This window comes from Dermacentor silvarum, chromosome 8, assembly GCF_013339745.2.
Source record: "Dermacentor silvarum isolate Dsil-2018 chromosome 8, BIME_Dsil_1.4, whole genome shotgun sequence".
Lineage (NCBI taxonomy): Eukaryota > Metazoa > Arthropoda > Arachnida > Ixodida > Ixodidae > Dermacentor > Dermacentor silvarum.
The window spans coordinates 16,415,064-16,441,775 of NC_051161.1; the positions used below are offsets into that span (position 1 = coordinate 16,415,064).

The 26,712-nt window shown below is 43.0% G+C and overlaps 1 protein-coding gene and 1 pseudogene across 1 annotated transcript; one reads left to right on the plus strand and one right to left on the minus strand.

Annotated features, from left to right (window-relative positions):
• Nucleotides 1-120: 120 nt before the first annotated feature.
• On the minus strand, nucleotides 121-4,360 carry LOC119461961 (DNA-directed RNA polymerase III subunit RPC2-like; annotated as a pseudogene).
• A 1,770-nt stretch (nucleotides 4,361-6,130) lies between these two features.
• On the plus strand, nucleotides 6,131-21,652 carry LOC119460682 (interleukin-1 receptor-associated kinase 1). Its single transcript, XM_037721728.2, has 15 exons — nucleotides 6,131-6,490; nucleotides 7,063-7,248; nucleotides 8,748-8,872; nucleotides 10,764-10,888; nucleotides 11,122-11,354; nucleotides 12,001-12,164; nucleotides 12,836-12,909; nucleotides 13,243-13,357; nucleotides 15,015-15,139; nucleotides 16,316-16,505; nucleotides 17,488-17,550; nucleotides 18,013-18,168; nucleotides 18,275-18,317; nucleotides 19,608-19,770; nucleotides 20,182-21,652. Exons 1-15 carry the CDS (start codon nucleotides 6,343-6,345, stop codon nucleotides 20,603-20,605), a joined length of 2,334 nt encoding a protein of 777 aa, XP_037577656.1. The 5' UTR covers nucleotides 6,131-6,342; the 3' UTR covers nucleotides 20,606-21,652.
• The last annotated feature ends 5,060 nt before the right edge of the window (nucleotides 21,653-26,712 follow it).

Consider the following 26,712-nt stretch of genomic DNA (forward strand, 5'->3'; position numbering starts at 1 on the left):
TCAAGGTGGTACACCTTTGGTAAGGTGCGTTTATATGGTTGGTGCATTAAAGAATATTGAAGTGTCGTAGACTACATGGTCCAGATGTATGGCTGGAATTTGTTGAATATGTCTTGAAAACTTAAGGAAGTGTGTGCTAAGCCCTCTGCCTTCAATTTCTACCTTGCGACCACTTACACATAAGCCACACATGTTCAACTGAGAGGATATGCTCAAAATGTGTGAAGATTGAACAAAATCAATTATGACCACAGTTTTTCATTGCATCAGGTTTTATTTTATTACATGGAAGTGAAACCCTGTTGTAACAAAATTAGATGCAGCAAGTTACGTGAACACTGTCAATGTAAAATGTTTGCTTGTATCGAACTCAACATGAAACATACTCAATTCTAAGCAGGTACCACCTAACCATACCTATTCGCACTTCTCTTGGCAGCATTAGCAGCGTCTGCAACTAAGCAGGACTGAAGCCTTTTATTTTCGGCTAACAACACACTTACATAATCTTTGTGATTGTGTTGCCCCAATAGCGTGACAGCTGACGAGACTTTATAATAAGTGATCATTTAAAGGGACCCTGAAAGGAAAATATTAAGTCGAGCTCGATCGATAGATTTTGCTTAGAAGTCTATCATTGTTGTTTTGTGTGCAAATATATCGCTTTGTTGCAGTAGAAAATTGCTGCCGAAGGTTCCGCTGCTGGTCCTCAATGGACGAGGTAACATAATCTCCACGTAACCTCTCTCTATGCCACTCTGTGAATCAGGCCAGTCCTGATGCCGCATGAGAGGCACCATATTCTACAATTGGTGGTGCAACACCAATTTTAGTCATTTTCTGGCTTACAAAAGCTCTGTTCTCACTGCAAACGAATTAATTATTACAGAAGTCTAATCTTTCAATCTAGCTCAACTCAATATTTTCCTTTATTGTCCCTTTAATGATAGAGATTTGCGCAACTGAAGATACAAAATGCTTGCCAAAAACCCCCCAAGTTTAAAAGTCTAGCAAACAATTAGCCTTGCTTTCTTAAATAATCGGTGCATGAAACTGCCAAACGCTGTTCCTATAAATGTTTTACAAAAGTGACAATAGAAAAATAAATGGCAATGTGGATTAGAGCACTTCAGCTGAATGTGCCTAATGTGCACAAATCTAAATCTCAAACAGCCAGTTGAAAACCTATCCGAATAGTATGTTGAGAAACAAACCAAAGGCCTTTTTTAGATAGTATTATCGTCGGAAATGATAAAAGAATATATTCCAGTCTGTTTATCACATTACCTACATATGCAAACAATTGGCTTATAGGATTGAAACAGCTGTGAGCTGTGCACACATTGCACATTTGTGCTTTACATAAAAAAAGGAAACCTGTATTTGTAGTATGACATCAACATGGCATTACAGTGGAACTTTACCCACAATCTATGGTAATGACAAGCTCTCGGCTCTGAATGCCATAGACATGAAAGCGCCTTTGCACGAAGAGCTTGTTCATTAGAATTAGTAGAAACAACCTACTCATGGACAGCTGAAGCAAAGGATTTGATGCTCTGCTAATGTAAATCACAGTGGGCACACTTTCTTGTTAGATATTTCTTTATCCATTAAACTTAAATTAATGGTTATCAGCTTAAAACAAGCTCTGTACACAAAAGCCTCGAAACTATAGGCTTGCACACCACTCCCATCCAGTCAAAAAGCCAGGTAACAGCTTTCATATGTAACACTCTTGTGTTGCACTGAGCCAATACAGATACATCTCGCACATTCAAAAGTCTCGCCAGCTCGGATCACAATGCACTTTTTGCAACTTCTGATGAAGTTTCAAGGGCCAGTATCTTGAGTTGAAATAGCAGGGAAAAAGTTTTGTGCTAGACCTCGCACTAGCTTGAGTGGAGCTTGCTGAATCTGGCAGAGGACAGCCAGTGATGGTGATGGGTTTGAGCTGTGGGTCACACAACGACAGTCTGCTACTGACTCCTGATGGAACCGTAAACAGAGTACAGCAACTAATGGGGGTTCACCAATACTTGGTGGAGGCAGAGCTGTGGTTACTGCAGTGGCTCGTGAGCTCCAGCCACGGGATGATGTTCATGGAGAGCAGCTCCTAGAAGAGTAGCTTGCAGACGTACAGGATATGCAGGGACGCGATGGCACTAGACAAGTGGCAAAAGCAGCACCAGTGCAAGTAGCTCAGGAGGTTACATGTTCGGCACAAGTCCAACTTGTAGGTATTGCTGTACAGCATGAGCTGCTCAAGGAGCAGCATGCTGCCACCATGTCCAATGAGGCAGTCACACTTCATCTCGTCCAGCCGCAGTCTGCCCTCATGACCTACTTTCAGTGGGCTGCCGAGTGAGCACGGCCCAGGGACCTTGCACCCGTGCATACATCTTGTCTATGACCATTTGCTTCAGCTTCTGGTAGTAGATGGGGCCCATGTAGATGTATGCCAACAGGTGTTCACTCGTGAAGCCCAAAGTTAGGCAGTCCTTGTCCTGGTAGTGGAAGCCACACCAGACCAGCTCTTCACCCACGCCTTAATTGCAACTTGCAACCGCCAACGGCCATGTCGTAGCGAAACTTCCTGTTGACGATGCCTAGCCTTGCCCACGAGCAGCTCAATTAGCTTGCTGACAGTCATGCGGGAGGGAACCCCATGCAGGTTCATGACAGTGGCGCACCGACGGGGGGGGATTCGGGGGTTGTAACCCCCCCCTGAGGGCGACTTAACCCCCCCTTTTGTTTAACCCCTTTTCTTTCCTTACGCATTTGAGTGCTGCAACTAAGATGTAAGACGCGAAATCGTCTGCACACTCACAAAAAGCGCATTTTTGTTTTTACAATTTCCCGTGAAGAAATCGAAATTAGTGCTGTTTAGATGGTATTGGCAAACTGTCAACCCCCCCCTGGCAGAGATCCTGGGTGCGCTACTGGTTCATGATGAGGCAAATGCCCTGGTCATTAAAGGGCACGTCCTCTTGCTGATCAATGAAGCCCACCACACCCTTCTGGCCATGCCGGCTGCTGAACTTGTTGCCAATCTCAAGACGGCGTACCTGCCGCAGCAGCAGCTCCATCAGGAACAACTTCTCCACGTTGGAAGTGATGAGCACTAGTCACAGGAACCTCCTTGTGCTCTGCTTGTGATGGCTGCCCAGGCTGGGCAGGCATGACAGTGGCTGTGGGAACCCACTTGATGAGAAACTGACGATTCTCATCTCGGGAGCCAGGGTGCACAATGCGGTCAGCATCGAGGGCCTCGTGCTTTCACACCGGCATCATGTTGATGCTGTCCACGAGCGTTCCCACCACCTTGTTGCTGGTTGTAGCTGTACACCTGGCAGTGGCCAAGCCCACGGTCGATAGATAAACAGTTCCTCAGGTCTTCTTCGCCACTGAGGAGTTGCAGGTCTTGCACACCGCGGTTTCAAGGTATCTACACTATGAACGTCTCATTTATATTGGTGGTGATGTGGTTCATGAGGGCAAGGTTCTTGACAAGACCGCAGGCCTCACCTTTGGGAATGTTACGGGAGCACTGCATGCCAAACTAGGATGGCTGAAGCGACCGCGGACCGGACAGCTTGCGGGTCTCTTTGAACTGGTTGTTGGCCCTCGTCTTCATGCCAAGGCCGAGATGTAGGAAAGCTGTGTGAGCATCTGTGTGACATCAATATGCTCCATCTTGAAACGCTTGACAGTCCAGTTTTCCATTGCATTGGTAATGCACAGTCCATGGGTGATCAGGTCCTGCCGGATACACTTGGCAACTGCATTGCTTGGACCTTTGGGATTTTCTCGTCGGCAACGAGCTTGAGCTTCGCATTGAACCACTTAAACAGGCTTCAAAAAGGAGCGACAGCAGTGAGCAATGTGAGCTCAAATCTCTTGTTGCCATAGTTAGTCGCGTTTGACGAACAATTCCTTTTGGGCTGAGCATCAATGACTCTCCGCACCACAATGGCAAGGTAGAAGCACTTGATGCAGAAGTTAAAGTCCTCAACCGGAATGCAAGACAGCACGGTGGTAGCGAGAAGGCCCCTGGTGTCGTCGACGATGAATTTGCATTGACTGCCACTGCCACCACAGCCGCCTCCAACCGCAAAGAACATGCACCAGTGCTTGAGCCTGCTGCAGTGCTTCGGTCTGTGTGAACACCTTGCCACCGCTGCCGCTTCCACCAGCGAAGAACATGCACCGATGCTTTAGCCTGCTGCTGAAGTACTGCAGTGCTTCGGTCTGTGTGAACACCTTGGCGCGGTGGCACCCCTCCAAGGAACGAATCGATGGCTGCCTGAACGACGTTGGAGGTGCCGATCATCTGCACGATGCCTTGGTCACACTACAGGCCCAGTAGCGCACCCAGAATCTCTGCCAGGGAGGGTGTTGACAGTTTGACAATACCATCTAAACAGCACTAATTTAATTTCTTCACGAGAAATTGTCGAAAAATGCACTTTTTGCGAGTGTGCAGATGATTGCGCGTCTGACATCTTAGTTGCAGTACTCAAATGCGCAAGGAAAGAAAAGGGGTTAAAAAAAGGGGGGGTTAGGTCGGCCTCAAGGGGGGGTTACAACCCCCCCCCCCCAGTCGGTGCGCCACTGTACAGGCCTATGGCCTTGAATACAATGACCACCGAAATGTCCTCCGTGAAGCATTTGCACTTGAGGATGTAGTGGCCATGCTTGACACCGACCACGGTGCAACTTTTACATTGATGCGTTAAACTGGTGACCTGGCACATGAATCTGCTCTTGCAGTCTTCCTCGACGATGGCTGCAGTAAATGTCAAGCGCAGTCTGCTGATACCTGAACTACAGTCAGTACAATGTGGTGCCGCAGCAGTGTATTTTGAGGAAAGCCGGCAGTTTTCATTTCTCTCGGAGCTCCCTGACCGGCTCAGCCAGGTTGTGATACACCAGGACGTCGCCACCGCCTTTGTTTTAGAACAGCCAGGTCATTCTTTCTTACGTCGTGACCAGGCGTTCAATTTGTTTCAAAGAGCTGTTGTTGTTCCTCTGCACAAATGGCACATACCCACCGAGGGGGATCAGCCAAGAATTGGACGGTTTGGGGAAAATAGATGAAAAAGTTTAGAAAAAGAATTCACCAACCATTACGATACTCCCTAATGCAAAATTTGAGCGCAGCTCTATACGTGTTTTCATTTCGCGATATATTAGCTGGCGCGAACAATCTGTCTCGTGCGGCACACTGCAAACAGAGTGAAGTGTGGCGCGACTGCCTCGTTAATCGGGAGATCGCGAGAAGTAGCACGTGGATGACGCGTGGGCGCGATTCACAGCAGCCGCCTCAGAGTCGCAGACAGACCTCCGCTCATGCGGGGCTTTGTTTCCATATATGGTATCGGTGGACGCGCTTGCCGCAATGCCATCGGTGAACAGTCAACGGCGCGCTACTCTGGCGCCATCTCTTAGCGGTCGTCACCGCAGAGCCGGTCTTGCGCGGCACTACGCTTTTCTTCTCCCGCTTTCTTCATACCGTCCTCCTCCGCTTTCCTACTCACGCTCTCTTCGCTCTCGCCGCCTTTCATCCCCCGCTTCGCGATCGCTCTTTCATACTTCGCTGTGCTCGTTTACTCGGTTACGCCGAGGCACGCCGACGCTCACCGCAGGAACGGTTGCCTAAGAGCTGCGCTTTAACGAAATACTAGGGGAAGATGTATTCTGCTCGGTGTTCAAAGTGGTACAGTCATTATGTCAAAGTGAATAGAAAAATAGGTAATTATTATAAATGACTGTATCAGGAATGCGGCCGATAGGGGCCAAGGATAAAGCATTTCATCGCTGTGCAAACATTCTGGAAGAGCTGCTTATGAAAAGCTTGGCTGGTTCTGCTAACACTTTTATGCCACCGCATTGCTCAAGTACTCTAGCTCAGGATAGCAGCCGACACGGGCAGCATGGCTGGCGCTCACATGGAGCTACGCAATTCAAAACCAAAACATGACGTAATTTTCTCCCGAGATATTAACTTGCTGAACAGTCTGTCTATTTTAAGAAGGTTGGAGCTGTGCGATAAGGAAAATCTCGCTGTTTTCAACTGCCACTTTGGCATTTTTTGAAAAAGCGGCCGGCACGCAGCGTTGCTCTGGCTACCTTGGCCGAAACTTTTCAACGAGGAAAGTACAGAGTGGGAGTACGGCGGAAAGGTATCTATGCCCCAAGGCGTTTCACTTCATTTCGCAATCAGCGTGCGTAAACAAGGAACCGTGACATTCATCAGCGCCGTAGTAGTGTCATCCTACTTTATGGATCAGTACTTTTGTACTGTGTCACAACTGTCGTGGGCAGTCTGCTGACAGGGTGATGAGTTCCCATCGTTCGCTGAGCTCCGCCAAGCGCGGAATGGCGTGTGCAAGCAGTCAACAGGTGAAATATATTTACGAGTTGCCCTATGCTCAACGGAACAAGCTGTGCAGACTATTGGACGCCGGCGGACGATGGAAAGAACTGGGTAAGGATTAATGCGTGTGTCAATTAGCGCTGACATCCATGCACGTACAGCATTGACACTACGTTACTACCATTGCTAAGGTTTTAGTACACTCTACCATCGCTGCATCTGAAACCGCCTCCCTTGTAGTTTATTTTGGTTCATTAGAATCATACCGGCTGCTGGTATTTATATTCAAGAAATGGGTCATGCCAGCACTTTATCCGTTTAAGTGTGTAACGTTAGTTTCGTGTTTCGGTTTCCTTACAATTTTAAATTAGTAGTGCCCGACACTATACACACAAGCTGTCAGTGTTATGCCCGTTTATAGATCATATCATTTGAATACAGATCGCAAACTACCTTATTTTGATTTGGTGCATGTTAACTTTTGTCAGATATGTATCCAAGCCGTAGAGCGCGGGAATGACTGAATTAGCTGGCATCGGGTAGCATGCTGAAACTTTCGCTGCTGTAGTGATTGAGGACGACAGCTCTTTCTTGCTTCCTTTAGTACGTACAGCATCAACTATCGGTGCAGACACCAAAAGGTAACAACCCCATATTATCACAACTGCTACGTCCTGTTGCAGGTTTCAACTTTATGCACATGGACCACATAAGTATCAGCCTCATGGAACAAGCAATCCTGCGAAAAGAAAGCCCTACCGACGAACTTCTGCACAAGTGGGGCGAAAAAAATGGCACAGTGAATCAGTTGTTTGTTTATTTGTACAAAATGAAGCACATGCAGGCAATGCTCATCATCAAGGACTTTGGTGAGTTTCTGTTCCAACCAGTCAATTGTATGACATAGTTTAAAGTTTTCAATGTACATCATATTGCAAAAAAAGGAAAAGAAAGTCCAGCTGGCCATTACAGCAACAACCACCTGGCCTGTACTTTTTTGCAATAAGGCATACATACCCACCTCACTTGAGAGCCGAGCCAAAACTGATGCCTGAAGGTGAACCCAAAGTTTGGGCATTTAGAAAATTGTTATTTATTCATTAGGTGTGAAGATGCTACGTGTTGTGGGAGCTGAATGGCTATATAAGACTGAGTAACCGCTGTAACCACATTTTGTTGGTTGTGGAATGCAAGAATTCTCTGTTAACAGAGTCCTTCATAACTGGTGTGTTGCTTTGCTATGTTGACCCCACCATCAATCAATATAAACAGTGTGAAGACAAAATGTGTGGAAGAGCACCGAGAGGAAGAGAAAGTGGTGGCGGCAATAAACAGAAGAGAAGTAAGTTGCTTGGAACGATGGCCACCTGTCATCTTTTTGAAGCAAGCTCAAAGAGAAAATTTGTAAGGAACAGGTTAACAGTTCTCACTAGAAAGTGTGCGATTCAGGGAAAATGCTACGGAAAGCTGTGTAGAAAGAAGGGTGATCAGAAGAAATTAAAATACAGCATACCACCAGGACCACAGTGAAACTACAGCAAAGACTGTAGCATGGGAGTAGGAATGAGAAAAAAAATAATACATAAATAAAAATTTACAATGTGCCACACTGAATTGAAAACTGAGAAGGAGAGTACACTCAACAACAGCATTCAGAAACACTCCCGAGGTCTAGCCAAATTCTCCCAAATTGAAAGAATGCAAAAATTTGAGAACACAAACAGGAAGGCAAGTCGGATGCATTCATATCAGACAAAAGGGATGCAGTGAGCCTGGTCAGGTTGGTGTGTGCGACCACTAAGCTCCAAAATTTGATTAAGGTGGTAAATGGCAAAACTAGCTGACCATGGTCCCCAACATGAAACCAGTATTCTCCACATTTTCCTCCCAGAGTTCATAAGGAAGGTTCTTCTGGGAGAATAATATTTGGAACATCCATGCACTTTGGCACAAGATGGAGCGACCTCAAGACTGGTGTTAGTCCTAGAATACTTTCAAAGTAGATCTCCTTTCAAAGTAAACTTGCTTTGATTCTAAAATTGCAACTTGTAACCTAATAACTAATTAGAGAATTCTATTTAATTAAAGTGCTAAACTGCAATTATCACATTATGTGCAATGCTTTCTAGTGTGAATAATGTGTTGCTGAAGAATAAACCTCAATATCTCTACTACATCGAGTTTAATAATTACTGAAAGTCTTTGCTGAAACACCTGGCATGGTGCTATACTTGGCTCATCAGAATAAATGAGAAACAAAGTCTGTAAAAACTAATGCTATAATTATGTATGGTTATGCATATTTGATAAAATTCTGCTCATTTACTTTTCATTTGTTCATGTGTGCTTCTGCTGTTTTCCTCTTCAGTCAGCCCAAAATATCGATACCTCCTGGACAGAGAAGAAACGACCCAGTTGGATAGCGCACTTCTGAGCAGCAATATGTACCTTCATTCATCTCCAATGCTCAAAGGCACCGCACCACCAGTAGATGTACGAAGCCTTAATTCTTGTACCGTCAAAGTGCTTTGCTATCAATGCGAACTGCTTATAGTTGTCATTTGCTATCAGCTCATGGGTTACCTTGCAAATTTGCATGTTGTCATCAAAACCACTTGGAAGTCTGTGAGCACTGTACCTGCGAGAACAAGAGTTCATCTTTATTATAAATTCTTAAGAAAAGTTGGTTGAAAAAGTTATGAGTGTAACATAATCATCATCATCATCAGCCTATATTTATGTCCATTGCAGGACAAAGGCCTTTCCCTGCGATCTCCAATTATCCCTGTCTTGCGTTAGCTGATTCCAACTTGCACCTGCAAATTTCCTAACTTCATCACCCCACCTAGTTTTCTACCGTCCTCAACTGCACTTCCCTTCTTTTGGTATCCATTCTGTAATAACCCTAATGGTACAACGGTCATCCATCCTACGCATTACATGGCCTGCCCAGCTCCACTTTTTTCTCTTAATGTCAATTAGAATATCAGTTAACCCCGTTTGCTCTCTGGCCCACACCGCTCTCTTCCCGTCTCTTAACGTTAGGTCTAACATGTTTCGTTCCATCGCTCTTTGTGCGATCCTTAACTTGTTCTCGAGCTTCTGTGTTAACCTCCAAGTTTCTGCCCCATATGTTAGCACCGGTAGAATGCAATGATTGTACACTTTTCTTTTCAATGACAGTGGTAAGCTCTCACTCAGGATTTGGTGATGCCTGCTGTATGCACTCGAACCCAATTTTATTCTTCTGAAAATTTCCTTCTCATGATCGGGGTCTCCTGTGAGTAATGGACCTAGACAAACGTACTCCTTTACAGACTTTAGAGACTGACTGGCGATCCTGAATTCTTGTTCCCTTGCCAGGTTGCCAGGCTATTGAACATTGTCTTCTGCATATTAATCTTCAACCCCACTCTTATACTTTCTCGGTTAAGGTCCTCAATCATTTGTTGTAATTCGTCCCCATTGTTGCTGAATAGGACAATGTCATATGCAAACCAAAGGTTGCAGAAATATTCGCCGTTAATCCTCACTCCTAAGTCTTCCCAGTCTACATGTAGCATGTACATTGTAATAGAATACATTAGCGCAAACACTTGAGTTATTTACAGAGAAATGTAGCCAGGGCCTCTGGTGCCATGATTCTCTCCTCTGTTCATGGTTAGCACAGAAATGTTTGGGTGAGGTGCAGTATGCTAACATCTGAAAACATTATAACATTGTCACTGCCGTCGATATCCTACTTACTCAACATTTCTGTCATTTGTACAGTGTCCAGTGCAATGTCTTTGACAGCACAGATTCATTCGGACAATGTGACTGTGACCCATCTAGACCCTTATACTGTAAGGTTCACTTCATCACCGTGTCATGCTTAACCCTCATCTTGAAGCTATTGTTCGTGAAGATGATTTCTTAGTGTGTCATACAGAATGTCATGCTTCATAACATTATTGAACATGTAAGTGGTCTCTTTTAGTGCCATGTTACTGCTTTGCAGCTAGATGTAGCTGATTTTACTTCCAGCACACCATTTACATTAGAGCTTATGCACATGAATTCTTGCAAAAGGATATTTCTCTTCATTTTAGAGTAATAGCAGAATTTGCAGTAATCAGGCACGTACCCAGGGAACGGTGGGCATTATTCACGTTTGTACTAGTAAAGGTACCCCCCCTCTCTCTCTCTTACGAAAAAAAAAATCCTCGGTACATCATGCCTGGCAGTGTTATCATCACAGCGATAATGCCCCATAAAATCTATTGCACAATTCCTTCTGCTAAGTTGCACCCTGTGCAAATGGGTACCAGTTGTGCAACCTGTCACAACTGCTCTTTTGATCGAATGTTACCTGTGTACCATTTGCATGTCCTCCTGGCTGCAGTCTACAATGGGTGCTGCTGCCTATAGCAAGAACTTTTACCCTGATGACTGCCACATGAACATGGACAAAGGACACTCTCAAGCCAAAGTGAATAGCTCCAAGGTCAAGATGGTGTATCCTGGACTGTGAGTACTGTTCCTGACAATGCAATGCGTAAGTGATAGATGTGATATAGCAAGGCCTCCTGTAATAAGTGGCACTAGTTAAAGTGTACTTGCAGCAATAATTCCTGGCTATAAATTACAATGCGTGCATACAAAGTGAGTGAAAAACAGTAGTTCAGTAGGATTCACCACGAGTGTGAAGTGCAATTTGAAGGGAACACAAATATGCCCTAATTACCCTGTTGCGTTTCCAGGCCAGGGCAGGGCAACAGAAGTCCCGTGCAAGTTCCCCAGAGCACATTTCCTTCAGTCACGAACAACTGCTATGCCAATGGAAATAACTTGTACCCTCAGCTTCCAAAGTGCCAACCTTGTGATGAACCAAAGTCAAGTATTCCCGAAGGAAAAGTGCAAAATGTTGCTCCCGAAAGAGTTCAGAGTGTAGAGGGAAGGTCCAACAGGCAAGGAGCAGCGTGCGCCGCAAAGGGTAAGGGACGCTTTGTATAGCAGGATGCTTAAGTTTGTGCTGTTACAGTAAACATGATCTAACAAAAAAGCAGGTGCATGCTATACTTCACACACCAATTTGTGCAGTGATGTTTAATTAGACATGAAAGCGTGCTGTAAAATTTTATTAATGTAAAAATGTGATAATATAAGCTCCACTTGTGTAGAATGTAGTGTGCTTCACTGTTCATCTCAAGCACTGTTCGTCTCAGGTGACACGAGCTGAGCTTCCAGTACTTCTAGCATTCGTCATAAAGACAGTGCAAGCTCCTCGCGTGAAGATATTTCATGTATTAAGGAGAATGCGACTCCATATTAGTGGAGACTTTTAAGCTTGGCTGCTTAAAGAGGCTCGAAAGATGCTTAAAGTTGCTTTAGTGTTGCTCAACGATGTGTCAAATTATACTTTTATATATAGATCACTTGTTTTCAACTTATACCACAAATCATAAACACGAGAAGTGCTGTAGTCGTGTATGTCTGTTTCCCACAAAACCATGTGTTTGTCTGCCTACTGTTTCTTAGAAACAAGCATGAAATTTTAGTGCTGCTTCTTTGCTAGTGCAAAAATTGTTGTTCATAGTGATACAAATGTGGCATGCATAAAAAGTGCTGTTGCCTTTCAGAGCCGAGTGAAGGGCAGCCTCTTGTGAATACGATACCTTACGAGGAACTGAAGAAAGCCACAGAGGGATTCAGTGACAACAAGATCCTTGGCAAGGGAGGCTTTGGAACAGTCTACAAGGGTTGTTGGAAGGACACAATAGTAGCTGTTAAAAGGCTACATGTGGTAATCCCTTTTCTGTGTTTTGCAGGGAAGTTATGCTGATACTGAGTACACAAAAGGATTACATGTCTTGTGAGCTTGTGGTAGCAGTGGGTGCACTAATGCTAACAGCCCTTGTTTTGTCAGTATCACACTCCTTCATGTGACCTTGCTTATACCAGCCCAGGCTGTAGTGCACAGTGCTCAGTTTCACTTTTTACTTCATCCCTTCCTGGATGGGGCAGTGGGTTCTGCAGACAGCATGGATAATGGTAGTTAAGCTCATCTCATTCTTGTCAGTGCAAATGAAATTGGGTATGTTCATTGTTGCCTGTAAGAATATGTGCAGTGTTCCCCCTGTTAAAGTTGCAGCTTTGCAAAGAAGCTAGAAGTCCAAAATTAGGTATTACACCTAGCATTGTCACACTACCCACAAGCAGCATAGTGGCCATGAATGTTCAAATGAAATATGATTGACCAATGTCTAACAAGTCTTATGTGCATAACTGGCAAAATGTAAAACATGTCTGTCAGATATGACCAGAATTTTTAAACAAAGCAATGTTTATTAGTGATGTTAGCCATGCATGACACCACAACAATTGACAACATTTAACATGTTGCAAGAAGCTTGTTCAGTACTACATGCTTGCAATGTTTGGATGTGACAAAGCAATTGAACTTGTTTTACACAGAAAGAAAAGGACGGTGACATACGACAGGAGCAGAGCTTCAAGCAGTCACTGACAGAGATGAAGGTGCTACAAAGGTATGTGCAGTAGTGAAACCAGGTCCACTGTTAGGGTTAACTTGCAAGCACATGGCGCAGTTAAAGTGTCCTCTGTGGCAACTACTGGAAAAGCAGCTGGTGCTGCAGCAGAGGTGTGGCAGTTGCTGGTTACTTTCTTATAAACCTAGCTGGAGCCAAGACCTGCTTTTGTCTTCCCTCTAGCATTGGACCCCACTGTAATCTACTTCATGGGGCTCTAGATTAAATAAGGAATATAAGAATAAAAGGATTGTAAGGAATTTATAAGGAGTATATAAAGATTTTACAAAGTTCTGATTGTGTACTCTACGTTGTGCAATGGCACTCATGCAGCTGCCGCATCGACAACATTCTGCCTCTCTATGGTGTCTCTCTTGATGGACCAGAACCCTGCATTGTGTACCAGTATATGCAGAATGGCTCACTTGAAGACAGGCTTCGCTGCAAGGTTTGTGTGCCTCTATATGCTTCTTGAAACAGTTGTTACCCAAACATCAAGGAGTGGCACTGCATTCACTGAATGAACTGTCATTGAACTCTGGCAGGGAAATTTGTGCACTTTGTAGGAAATATTTGATAAATAAAGCAGTAACAACTACTAACTGGTTTGCATTAGTCAGCATGTCAAAATTTTAAATCATACCACACCAGTGCACCTGTTATTGGGTGTAGAAACAGTTTAGAGCAGATGCAGCTCATAAAATGTTTGTTGCAACAATCACTGCTGGTTCAGGTTGTGTTGCATTAAAGTTAAATTCATATCCACAGTTGCAAAATGAAATGTTACTACAAAAGTTCAAAAGTCGGCCGCATTGGATAAGAAAACATGCATAAGAATTGACAGAGAGGAAGACGAGAGGTGATGATGCAAGAGCACAATAATCTTTGCCTATGAACTTTAATGTGCGCACACCAGAACATGTTAAAACAAGCACACAGGCAGAGGATATGTTGTGTGCACAGAATTTGTACGTTGTAAAACAGTGTGCACTGTTGTGTCGCACATGTAATGAATTTAAGCAACAATAACAGTCATGCGCAGGAGCTATATTTATTGCCCTTGCTGAGTGCCAGGCACAATCGCCAAACCCCTGAGAACACAAAAAACCTCTTAAGAGTTTGTGGTGGGAATCCAGGCGAGAAATGGCGACCTGAATGTGGCAAATCAATTCTACGGAAGCCGGCAAGGTGAAGGAAGGTTCACAAAAAAGAAAATTGTCATCCACCCAACTGTAGCATGAAGCTACGAAGAAAACCCCATATTGGTTTCTCGGAAGAAAAAAAAAAGTCTTGCTATTTAAAAAAATTTGTCTTTGGGAATCGAACTCTGTACGATTAGAGCAGTACAAAGAAACCCCTGTGGATTTCCTTTGTAGCTTTCCTTTTCATGAAATGGTGGCTTCAAGTGCATTGGCTGCATACAAAAGACACAAAAAGTAATTACAGGAGCTGAACCTAATTGAAAGAACATTGCAGATGCAGCAACCAATGATGCATTGCAGTATGTATGTCGGAACAGACAATGTGCAGTATATCGGCAATATATGCTAATTCGTTGTGAATAAAATAGTTTTAATCCTAAGTTTCTTCCATATTTTCGTCTCACTTGTTTTTTGATTTGCTGAATAAGCAGCATATGTAACAGTAACCTGCCCCTACCTGTTGTATTCACGAATACCAATATGACCCACTCATATCTTTACAATATAAACATCAGTGTGGTTCATATGCTGAATTATTAATCATTACAGTAAGTGAAAACTTTTAGTTTAGCATTGTAAATTATATATTTGGAAAAGATGTAATGCAGAGCACAGTAAATGACGTCTTAGTGTCATGAACATTACTTTCTGAGCAAGGAAACATCCAGCATTAAATTATTTGTGCAGGTGCACCAAACAAACCAAAAATCAAAATACAGTACCATGCTGTTTGTAATGCTTGCCTCTCTTTGTGGAACAAGCTTCTTACGTAACATTACTTCAAAGCCAGAAGTTGTGTATTGCAGTCCTGACGCTCTTATTATGAGCCATAAAAAAATCAACTTTTCCACTTATGTGTATTATACTGAAACTGTGGTTGTCTTTTCTTTTTTTCCTGCTCAGCACAACACACAAACCCTAAACTGGACACAGAGAGGAACGATTGCCAAGGGTGTTGCTCGTGGACTGTATTTTCTTCACACTAGTCTGGTTGATGGCAAGCCCCTTATTCATGGCGATATCAAGAGGTCTGTGGCATCGGTGATCATATATGTATTATTATTACTGCGGGAAGGTTGACTAGACTTCGTTCAGTTTACTACCCTGCACGTAGAATCACAGAAGCACGGTAAACTAATGGAACATGGTTTCCATTGCACAAAATCCAGCCTGTAAATGGTGCGGTGTTCTTAGGTTAATTCAAATTTTATTCACATCAGAAATTTACAACATATAACATGCGGAAGGAGATCTCAAACTTAACAGCTGTATATTAAAGACTGCTTTTGTTTTCACTTCAAGAATTGCAGTCGTTCCTGGTTGATGTAGCTGCACACTAAACTGTCCTTACTTGGAGTTTTCTAAAGTAGAGACCCTAATAGGTGGTACTGGTAATACTATGATCTGCGAAAACACCCGTTACTATAAATGATTATTTGGTTACTGCTATTGCATCGCAAGGTGCAATCTGTCCTACCAGTATCATTATTTTGTATAAAGCTATTGATTGATCGCTAAATGTATCTACCAAGTCTGATTAGTGTAAATTAATGTAGTCTGGGCTATATTACCCTTTCTTTTATTATTTACTACTGATTGGCTATCGATTTGCTATCGCAAGACATCTAAGCACCACCAAGTCATGGATTGCAAAGATTAGCTATTGATTAGCTATATATTGGCATTTGGGCTAATACCAAGTTATCACGATAATTTTCCGGAATGGATTATTGATCGATTAAATGATTGGCTTTGCCCCCTTTACCTAAACACTTTTAGATATCGCTGTTAGCAATATGTTGGTGCAATAGCGCACGAAACTTTCGGCGCCGCATTTCAAACCTGTCTCCAACAGGTTGCAGTCGTTCCTGGTTGATGTAGCTGCACACTAAACTGTCCTTACTTTGGGTAGCCCTACCTATGATCTTTACTATAAATGGGTTACTGGCATCTGCAATCTGTCCTATATCATTATTTTGTATAAAGCTTTGAGCTAAATGTATCTTCTGATTAGTGTAAATTAATGTAGTCTGATATTACCCTTTCTTTTTATTTACACAGACATCGGATTGCAAAGTATTTATACAAATTGACAACTTTGCAACCCCTTCAGCAATATGTTGGTGCATGGTTTGTCAGACAAAAAAAAAAAAAAAAGGCTCATTGCATTCATTATTTCCCCATTTTCTTTTTTTTTTTTTAAGTGCAAACATTCTTCTGGACACCAACTTGGAGCCAAAAATAGGAGACTTTGGCTTGACTAGATATGGGCCAGAAGCGGACAAATCCATGGTAGTGGTGTCCCATGTTCACGGCACAAGGTATTACCTCCCTCACGAGTACCTGAAGAGTAGGCAGCTTTCAACCAAGGTGGACATCTACAGCTACGGAATTGTAAGCAAACTGATTGTCAAACAGTTACATGGCTTAATCATTACAGTTGAGCTGGAAAATGCTTGCCATTTCCCAGTATAACTCAGTTTGTTAAAGTGTTATGTACCACATTTCATTTTACACACGATAGTATTGTGAAGCACTGTGGTATACCTAATCCAACTGCAGTGAATTGGTATTGTCATGCATATAGTTCCAAGATAATGCTTCTTGAGGCATTTGTGACAGAAGCATGTCTCAAGGTAATGTCAACTCCATTTTTAGAAAGAAGTTAAAGCAGGGTGCTCCACCAAGCTCTTAAAAGGAGCCAATTGTTAGTATGTGTGGGCTTTTACGCCTTTTGATAAGTAATCTTATCTGCATTGGCAAGCATTGTATAGTCTCACGCATTGTGCAAGGAACACCTGGAGCTCCTACTATCGTTGTTAAGTGCAGTAATGACTGTTAACCCCTTTTCAGCCTGCTAAGACTAAACTTGTTTGTTGCAACTTCAAAAAACATTGCTGCCTTTTTTAGTTTATTTGGCCCTGTGTCCATGTGGCAGATCGAAGGCAGCATCAAATTTGTCTTAGAATTCATGGCATTAATTTTTTTTTAACTACTGTTGAGTTTACTCGCATCTATTGCGGACCTGAATAGAGTTGTTTCACTTACTCACTCACTCACTACACATACCTGACCTTTACCCGCCGTGGTTGCTCAGTGGCTATGGTGTTGAGCTACTGAGCACGAGGTCGCGGGATCGAATCCCGGCCACGGCGGCCGCATTTCGATGGGGGCGAAAGTGCGAAATTGGAGGCGAAATGCGATAACACCCGTGTACTTAGATTTAGGTGCACGTTAAAGAACCTCAGGTGGTCCAAATTTCCGGAGTCCCCCACTATGGCGTGCTACATAATCAGATCGTGGTTTTGACACATAAAACCCCATAATTTAATTTTCACATACCTGACCCCCCCTTTCTCTCTTTTCTTTTTTTCAGGTTCTTCTAGAGCTTGCTACCAGTAAGCATGTCTATGACAGGCGGCGCAAGACCCGAACACTGGCAAGTTAATGTACTTCTTTTTCCCCTCAAACTTGTGTAGCTCTGTACCAGGAATATTAATCAAGCAGCCTGTGGACAGTGTTCCGCCTATTCAACTTTGCTCATAGCTAATGCTTTGGTCCTCTTCATAAGTTCCACAGAAGGAACTTATAGCCTCTCAGCTATTAGCTCAAGTTTTATGGCACTTTACATGTGAAACATGTTCACGTGGAAGCTTGGAAAAGAAAAGGAAAGGCAAAGCTATACTGTTGTCTGTAGACTTCACTCTTTGATATGCACGACCCACACATATCATAATATACCCCCACACCACACACCCTTCCAATCTGAATGTATATTCAGAGTTAAAGGAGAGCCTTAACCTTGTTTTAGGCTGTTGTCTGCATTTGTTGAATATTTCAATGCTCTTACTCACATTCAAAGCATGCTGGACTAATCTCTGATGTACCGTGACATTTTCAGATTGAGACGGTACATGACTGTGCGCAGAGCAATCAGCTGGACAGCCTCAGAGACACAAATGCTGGTGACGAAAACCAGGTCATATTCAGTCTGCTCATACATCTGGGCCAGAAGTGCTCAAGCTATGACAGGAAGGAGAGGCCGGAAATGGAGCAGGTGAAGATTATATTGTCATGTAGAAAAATGAGAGAAGTTAAAAAATATTCTTTTGACATTGTTTATGTTGTGAGTTTACAATAATTACATTGTCTTGAATTTGCAGGTGCTTCAGCAGTTTAAGGAAAATCCCAATGAAGCAGTTCGAAGTAAGTGGAGCATGTGGAAAACTTTTCAAACCATTTGTACATGTTGTGTCAGCAAGATATTCTGCAGAATTTTTTGCTTTCCATAAGAAAGTGCACATTCTTTTTTGTCAGCTCTTAACCATAATTTTTCTCTGGTGTTTAGATTGCATTGTTAATCCCTGTCACAAGAATGTCCTCTGTGACTAGATTGACTCATAACAATCCCGAGATATGACTAGTACAGTGGAATCTTGTTGATACGATCTTCACGGGAACCGGAAAATAAAGTGTATCATCCGAAAATCGTATCATCCAACGTATTATCCAACGAAATCGGTATTATCAGGAAAAGAAAAAATATGTATCATCCCGAAAAATGTATTATGCAGCATCGTATCAACGAGGTTCCACTGTATGTCAGGATTTCCACTGAACCATGTTTTTGTTTGAGTAGGTGGGCTGTGCAGCGAATGGAGGTGTAACATTTAGTCAAGATCTTGACTAAGTGCCACACACATTGCACTCACCCAAAAATAAAGGAAAACACAAAAAAGTTGCGAAAGCTCCTGTGCTGCTACGCTGAGAATGACTGTGATATCACGTACCTGTGGTTATGTGCAGAGATTGATTGTGATTACCACTTTGCAAGGACTGCTTCTTCTCATCTTTCTGTTCTTCTGTTCTCCCTGTCATTTCAAGTTTCCATGCACTTTCATATATGGGGCAGTGAGCGTTATTGTGAATGGCATTCCTGTGCTTTTTGATATACAGTAAAAAGTTGTTATAACTAAGTTGAAGGGGAAGCCAGAAGTACTTTGTTATATCCATTATTTGAATGTACTGCACTATAAATCTCTATGAGGATTTCAAGGGGAATTGCACTTCGTTATATCCATTATGTCATTATAGCAAGGTTTGACTATATATCCAAACATTGGTAAATGTAACTGCTTTTCCACCTGACGTAAGCACATCTTTTGTGTAGTTTGCAGCAAGCTAAATTACAATACTGCTGTGTTGGACTGCGTAACCAGCATGACGATACTGTCCGACGTAACATAAGGCCTCTCTCTCTCCTTCACGCACTTGTGCATAAGCACACACTCATTTGAACACATTCTATTGAAAAGTTTGTCATATAGACAGCTTTATGAAGATGTTGAGCGCTGTTTATGAAGCCTCTTAACTACCAACCACTAGTTCCTATTTGCCATGATCTCACTCGATAGCATGCTGCTAATGTAAAATGATGGAACAGAATCTTTTCAGCAGCAAGTGATCACTGATGTGAAATTGTGTGTATTACTGCAGGGCTGTCTCAGGGCACACTGATTCCTCCCAGCCAGCCTGGAAGCCCATCACCTTTTGACCTGCAGAGGTGGTATGACATTCGGCAAGGCCAGGCCACAAAGCCCACTTACCTGACACCCAACACTCCTCTGTCCACCACACCCACCAACGCAGCTGCAGCAAGGCAAGTGCCTATGCCTTATATGTGTTATCTTTCACCCTTGTTTAAGAAAAAAGTTATTGTGCTGGCTAAGCCACTGAAGAAGCCCAGGCTGTCATATTGGTTTAACTGTGCAGTGGTGAATAATCACGACCTCTTTACAGACGATAGAAATAATCTATGAACCTTTTACATCTCAAAGATATGAGGAATGCTGCAGTTAAGGGCTGCAAATAATTTTGACGATCACAATAGATGCCTCTTATATTCAAGAATTTTCACTGGGGTGGTTATGTGTCAATCAGTTCATCAATCAATGAAATCTAAACACAGAATGCTTTGTGGAGGCAACTTGACCAATTTTCTATGTTCACCACAATAGTCTGACCTGACACTTTTAAAGCTGCATTGTCTTTAAACATATGCTGTTTGCAGCCCCAAGATGTCACCCACGTTCCCACTTCGTGCTGTACTGCCTTCAACGTCTCCTCCTGCTGCATTGGAAAAAGAAATTGTCCCAGAAGCCTGTCTGCCAGCGATGTTAGAGCAGCCCCTGTCATCACCAGAGAACCAGCTGCCCATGGTTTCTATACTTGGTGTGACTCAGAGCCCAGCACAGCGCTCCAGCGAGAGCAAAGCCAGCGATGGATCAGGCAATGCAGTTGCCACCTCCACAGCAGCACCGCTGCATGAACCAGTAGTCGTGACCCGAGACTTGCGTGGTGGAGAGCTGAAAATGCCAGACCTTGACGAGCTAGACTTAAGTAGCATGAGTCTTTTAGATGATGATGACGAGGACTACAATAGCCAGGATACCGGTGTTGAGAGCACAAGTGAGGCAGTGTCAAGTGAAGCATGATGCGCGTCTTTATGGTGAAGATAATTAAGCATTAAGCAACAGTGTGAATGTCGCACCTTCTACTAGAGCTACTACACCAGTCATCAGCCATGTAGAGTTTGCTCTGTGCATAGCAAACTTTTTAATGAAATATTGTGCACCAAAGGCAAACAGTCAGCCCTGGGTGCAAAAAATTAATGCACGAAGCTTCTGCACAATGCTCACAGTGTCCTCACATGGGGAACAGAACTGCTAAAGGGCAATGCATGCATTCCAGCTGGTGGAATGAAAAACATGCACACATGGTTGGACCAAGATTGTGTTGTTTTCTGGAATTTTCATGTGGCTACCACTACTATCACGAATGTTAGATGATTATGCCTCTCCAGACACTCAAGAATGCGAAAGAAACACATCTGTTCACGTAGTACAACTGCAGTGAATCCATGCAACATTGTTTTCCATAAAATGATGGGGGCATAACCAGCCATGAAAGACACTCAAAACAAACATGAAGCCAGCTTTTAAATCTCTGTATCTTACCAAAAGTCCACCTTAATTTAAGAGCAGCAAATCAATGATAGATTTAACAAAAGTTCGTCTGCAATTTGTTCAGCCTATCACAGAATTCATCTTAACAGAATGAATCCTAAAGGGAATCGTGCAATCAGTAAAAGCACAATATTTCAGTGCCTTTTAGCTGCTGTGACATAAGTTTGTGAATGAAAAAAAAAAAAAAAAAAGGTTTTATGTGGCACAAAACATTTTTTGTAAGCTTTTTCAGTGTATTAAATGGTCCTTCCTTTCTTAGCTTTTGCTGTGTAGTCATGTCAACAACAGCATTATCTTGTACAGAACATAAGTGTATAATACCTAGTTTTAATGAAGTTTAAATGGAAACAAAAAGAGACTTAAGGCAGCAAAGTGCAGAAGAACAGAAGTTACCTTTTCATTTACTGAAGACCCTGAGAAGATGGTAGTGATGTCACAGTTACATGTTTCAGAGTATTTTATTCACATGTTTAAGTGACAAGCTGACTTGCTGCATTTATTTTTGTAATTTGTTTTTGGTGCCATGATCAAAATAAAGGCCCAAGCAAAAGACCTGCATCCATTGTTTGCATTCTACGAGGACAGACATCTATGAAAACACAGTTTATCTTTTTCAATGCAGAACCTTATACTTAACCTGAACACATTAGAAGCACCTTTTCGTTTCTCCGGCAGAAGAGTGTTCAGGTTAGGTTTGATGGCAGCTGTACTTAGGTATAATTTATTACTAGTATTTGAGGCAGCAAAATTCAGCAGCATGTTACACTCCTGTAACATGTGAAGGCGAAAGCCTGCTGCACACAGTAATATAATGCTCATCAGTAATTGAAAAACTTTCTTAATCTGTTATGCAGTTTGTATGTTATTGAGGAAGTTTTGCGAAAAGAAAATTTAGCATCTACTTGAAAATATTGTGCAAAGGAAGCATATTCTTTGAGAAGCCCGTAGGTTTACGTTGTAGCTTTGCGCCAGTTAACCCTTCTAGATTTTTTTTTTTTTTTGAGCATGACTTTTAAAAATCGAGTGCAACATGTCACGCAGTTTCATCGTTGCAGCTAGATAGTAAGGAGAAGTGGACATAAATTCTGAAATAAACCACAATGACCAGATTGACAATTCAAAAATTTTTATTCTGTAACTTAATAATTATTAAGTATACAGCATGTGTAATAAAATATTGTGGATATGAAGCCTGTCATTCTTTCAGGCTATTTTGCAAGACATTTCCAGCATGACTGCCGTGCCAATGCACTCGCCCTCTGCGAAAATTCGTATTACAGTAACTTCACCTCAGAAAACCAAATGTAGCGTGTGTTTGCAGAGGCGTGGTGTATGCAGAAGATACGACAATTCCTATATGCTGGCACTGTGCAATCATCATGGGCACAATTAAGAGCTGATGGCAGATAATCGGCCATTTTACACTTTAAGCATGGCTCTTTTCAACAGTCATTTGCACATGAGGTCATGAACGCCGCTTCTTACTGTGCGATGACATCAGTGCAGCGTATCATGCATAGATCATTTTGCTTTTCAGCGGTGACCGTGTTTCACCAGGTTATCACTTATCAATTTGTCGCTTGGTGCAACACATGCCTGTCATGCGGTCATGCTGTCAGATTTCTTGTTTACGCAGCTTTTACATGTAAAATGATGTCCACTATGTGCATTCAAAAGGAAGGATATGTGGAAATGCAGTTTGGTCATTCTAATGCGTATGTATAACATTTTCTAAAGCTTGCCAAGCAAGCCATCTTTTTCACACCTTTTTCTTCCGCCCACTCTATCTGAGCGCTTTTTAATCCCTCATCCCCTTCCCAGTGCACAGTAGCATGTAGGCGGATTTGCACACGTCAGCAGATATCTCTTTTAACACAGAGCTTTCTTTCTTTCGATCTCTACACAGCTTATGATGCGCTAGTACCATTTGATGACGGCCACATTGACGAGGTTATCACTCTCTAAGAAATGTTTACAGTGCTTTGGGTGTATTAATTGTCCCCAAACAATGATCGTCATTTGTCTTGCTTGCGTTTCCTTTCCTGGTAACGCGCTCCACTGGACAACAAATATTCGCAGAACGTCCAAGAAAGAACCAAACGTCCAGATCCAGCAAAGGACGTCTGAGGGACAATTGTATGTAATATATAAGACATGCATGACAGTGGGCCTCTTTGATTATCCGCCCCTGACAGTTTCGCACTGCCCAATGCGGTGCCTTCAGCCAATGAGCATTGCATGTGCAGTGTCTCGATCAGGCAGTCCTGGGGAGGTATTCTGCTACAGTCTACCTTGTGAACATGTCAGTTTCGTCTGCTGCTAAAGTGCTTATTGGCTGTGGCGGGTGGCGCGTGCTAATGCGCACCCCAGCCCAGCCAATCATAACTTCAACAGCAGACGAAATGGACATGTCCACTAGGTGGGCTCTTACAGAATACCTCCCCTGGACAGCCCGGGACGACAGAGGCCCAGTCTGGACTACTTTTTGTGCGAAAATGAAAATCCGTACAAAATTACCCGCAGACATGTATGTCTGGTCTTGTATTTCAAAGAGTTTTCTGCAGTGTCACGCCTGCAGAATTCTGCTAAGTGCGGTTGCTGCAGATTGTGTACTGCAGAAAGAAACGCGGAGTGTTGTGTACAGTGCTCAGCGATTGGAACGCGATACTCGGACAACATGGCGGCCGGCACTTTTTTTCGCCACCAGTGGGCGCTGGTGACATTGATGTCAAGTCAAGTACCAAGGTATAGACACGTTGTGCGGTGCGTGTGGAGAAGAGGAAACGGCTGAACACCTCATACTTTTCTGTAAAGGGCTTAACCCTACGGTGCAAAGCAACGGGGCTGATTTTTTCAAAGCATTGGGGTTTAGGGACAGTGAAGGCAAAATACTCTAAGCGGGTAGAAATAACCAAAAGGATTGGTGGCTAAAATCAAGGCAGGGGTGAAATTTCACCCACCACAAAGTACAAAATATGTTAATAGTCATGGCTAGGTGGCGTATGCTACCGCCCGATTTAAAGGGTTCAGCCTCATCCATCCATCCATGATGCATTTTTGTGTCGCATGAAAGCGAGAATCTTTTTGATGCATCGTAACTGCATTCGGCCCCCTCAGCGATCACCGATGGCGCAAAAAGCGCCGGCCGCCATGCTGTCTGAGTATCGTGTTTACTTGCATAAGTAGTGCCGCGACCGACTGGGGCGTAGTACAATGACTCTAGCTGATAGCACACAAATTGTCGCGTGAGCGCGGCAAATTTTATTTCGTCACTGCCCTTTCATGATAACTCAGCTGCGCGATATATGCCTGCAGCAACTACTGTGACAGCTAGACAATAGTGCACTTATATAATTGAACTTCAACACGCGCGTTAAAATATACCTACACTGCGGCGAGCACGGCACGAAATAACCTCTAGAACTACTTACATCACATTGGAACAAAATGCCAGCAGGTCCCGTGTCAAGGAATTAACTGGGAACTGGGAGAAGTTGCGCATACAGGCAACTAGATCTGCGCAACACTAAATAAAGTCTACAGTCGTACAGAACTTCGGTTCCGGAGAAGGCAAAGAAAAATAATTACCCCTTGCAGGATGTCCCGATGAAAATTCCACGAGCACACCATCAGATGCATGCTGCCCGAAGCTGCTTCCTTTTCGGTCCACTGGCATTCGCGAAGTGTTGGAATTACACCTGGCGGCACTTTCATCTGGTTGCGACTACAACGAGGGACGCAGCGCTTACGCTACTCCCAATAACGATTTGGTTTTAGCGCAACGTAGCCGAAACTAAACACATTTTCATGTCATCCGCCCCCACGCTATTCAGCGGACGCCGTAGTTTCGGAAACTCGGCATTCGAGCCTTTGTTCTGATTGATGGCCGGTCGCCAAAGATGGGAAAAGTGAATCATGTAAATGGATGGGTCTGCAGCGCCGGCCTGACCTCATTAGCGAAAGCGTTCGAAACCTGCAGGCTTCGTGGCATGTCCACATATTGACCCTTTTCGCGGAGCAGTTTGCTCTATAGGAACGAGATGGCGCTTTCGGCGGCGCGCCATACGTTGCCTCAGCGAATGCGAACGAATACGAAACCACTACTGCATATGCCCTGCTACTGTGCGATCTGCTGTCGGAAACGCAAGTGGGTGTTCGCCAATGCACTGTGCAAAATTCATGCCGAGGGATCGTCACAGCCATGGTGCACAGCACACATTGTTCGACAGTTTGGACAAATGGCGACGACCTTGACAATGAGTATCACTGCAGCTGTGGAATACTAGCATGCTTACTCGGTAATTCGAAAGTTAGGTTTCATTAATTGGCTACTCCAATTAACACTATGATTTGTGCTGCAAGTAGGCTGCACTTTTGATGTATTGTATCCGGCAAGACTAATTGCATGTAAAAGATGCATTGTGGGGCTATGAGCTTTTAATGGTGTAGCGGAGGACTGTGTATTAGTTCGTACAACTTTTTAATGCCAAATTATGAAATGACTTTTTAATTAGAGCAATGGCCTAGAGAGAAAGTCGGACAACAATACGAAGGCAACATGCAGACAATAATGTCACCTTAAAATTCGTTCACCAACATTTTGCTTCAGTGTGCTTGGAGAATAGTTTTTCCAGCCAATGTGGTTGAACATTCGTAGATTGCTGTAAATCAGAGATGACCAAGCTTGCATGCTGTTGAACTATGAAAGCTACTTCACAAGGACAGATAACAGCTCTATATGTGTATGGCCACGACAAGGTAATTCCCATTATTTGGCAACACTAACTGACATGTCATTTACTCAGTAAAATTTGCATATGAAAGTTTACATGTCAGAGGAAAGTTGAGAGCTTTGGAAGCTGTTACTTTAATTGCACTTGGAAGCTCCTCCTCATTGACTGCAATCATTTGCCTCTAGCTCGTGGACTCCTAACTAAATACATGGAAACGGAGAAATAGGTTTTCTCAGCAACCATTGCACTGATTGCGACGAGCATTGGTGCATTTAAATAAAAAATTAAAATCTAGTGACTGTGGAAGTGGACACTTGATTCAGGCCACCAATTTTTTAAAACAAATTCCTGGAAATTGCAAAATTGCCATGTATAAAGTTTACAACACTAACTCAGCAATAAAAAATATTACAATTGTGTAAACTGCACCTAATAACACATTCAAAGCAAACAAAAATGATGTGTTATACACCACTGTAAAATATACCACTAATATGTGAGTAGTACTTTTGCAAGACCCTCGTAAACATTGCAACAATTTCAAGTAAGCAGTAAATTTATAATAAAATTTGTCCTCTTTAGGTGCTCTAACATAGGCAGTTTATAGGACTGCGATATCCGTTTTTGATGCATAGTTAGATTTGTAAATTTTGTGTATAAATTTTGTTGGAACTTGCAACTTTTTATGAATTTTCGTAAAAAGTTCCAGGCCCTAAATCGAAATTCTGCTTCCTAGAGTCACTAGAACTGAACTTTTTCTCTCAAGTGCAACAAATTCAAATCGGTGCAGCGGTTGCCTTATAAAAGCATTTCTGTGTTTTGCATATATTTGAATAGCGAAAT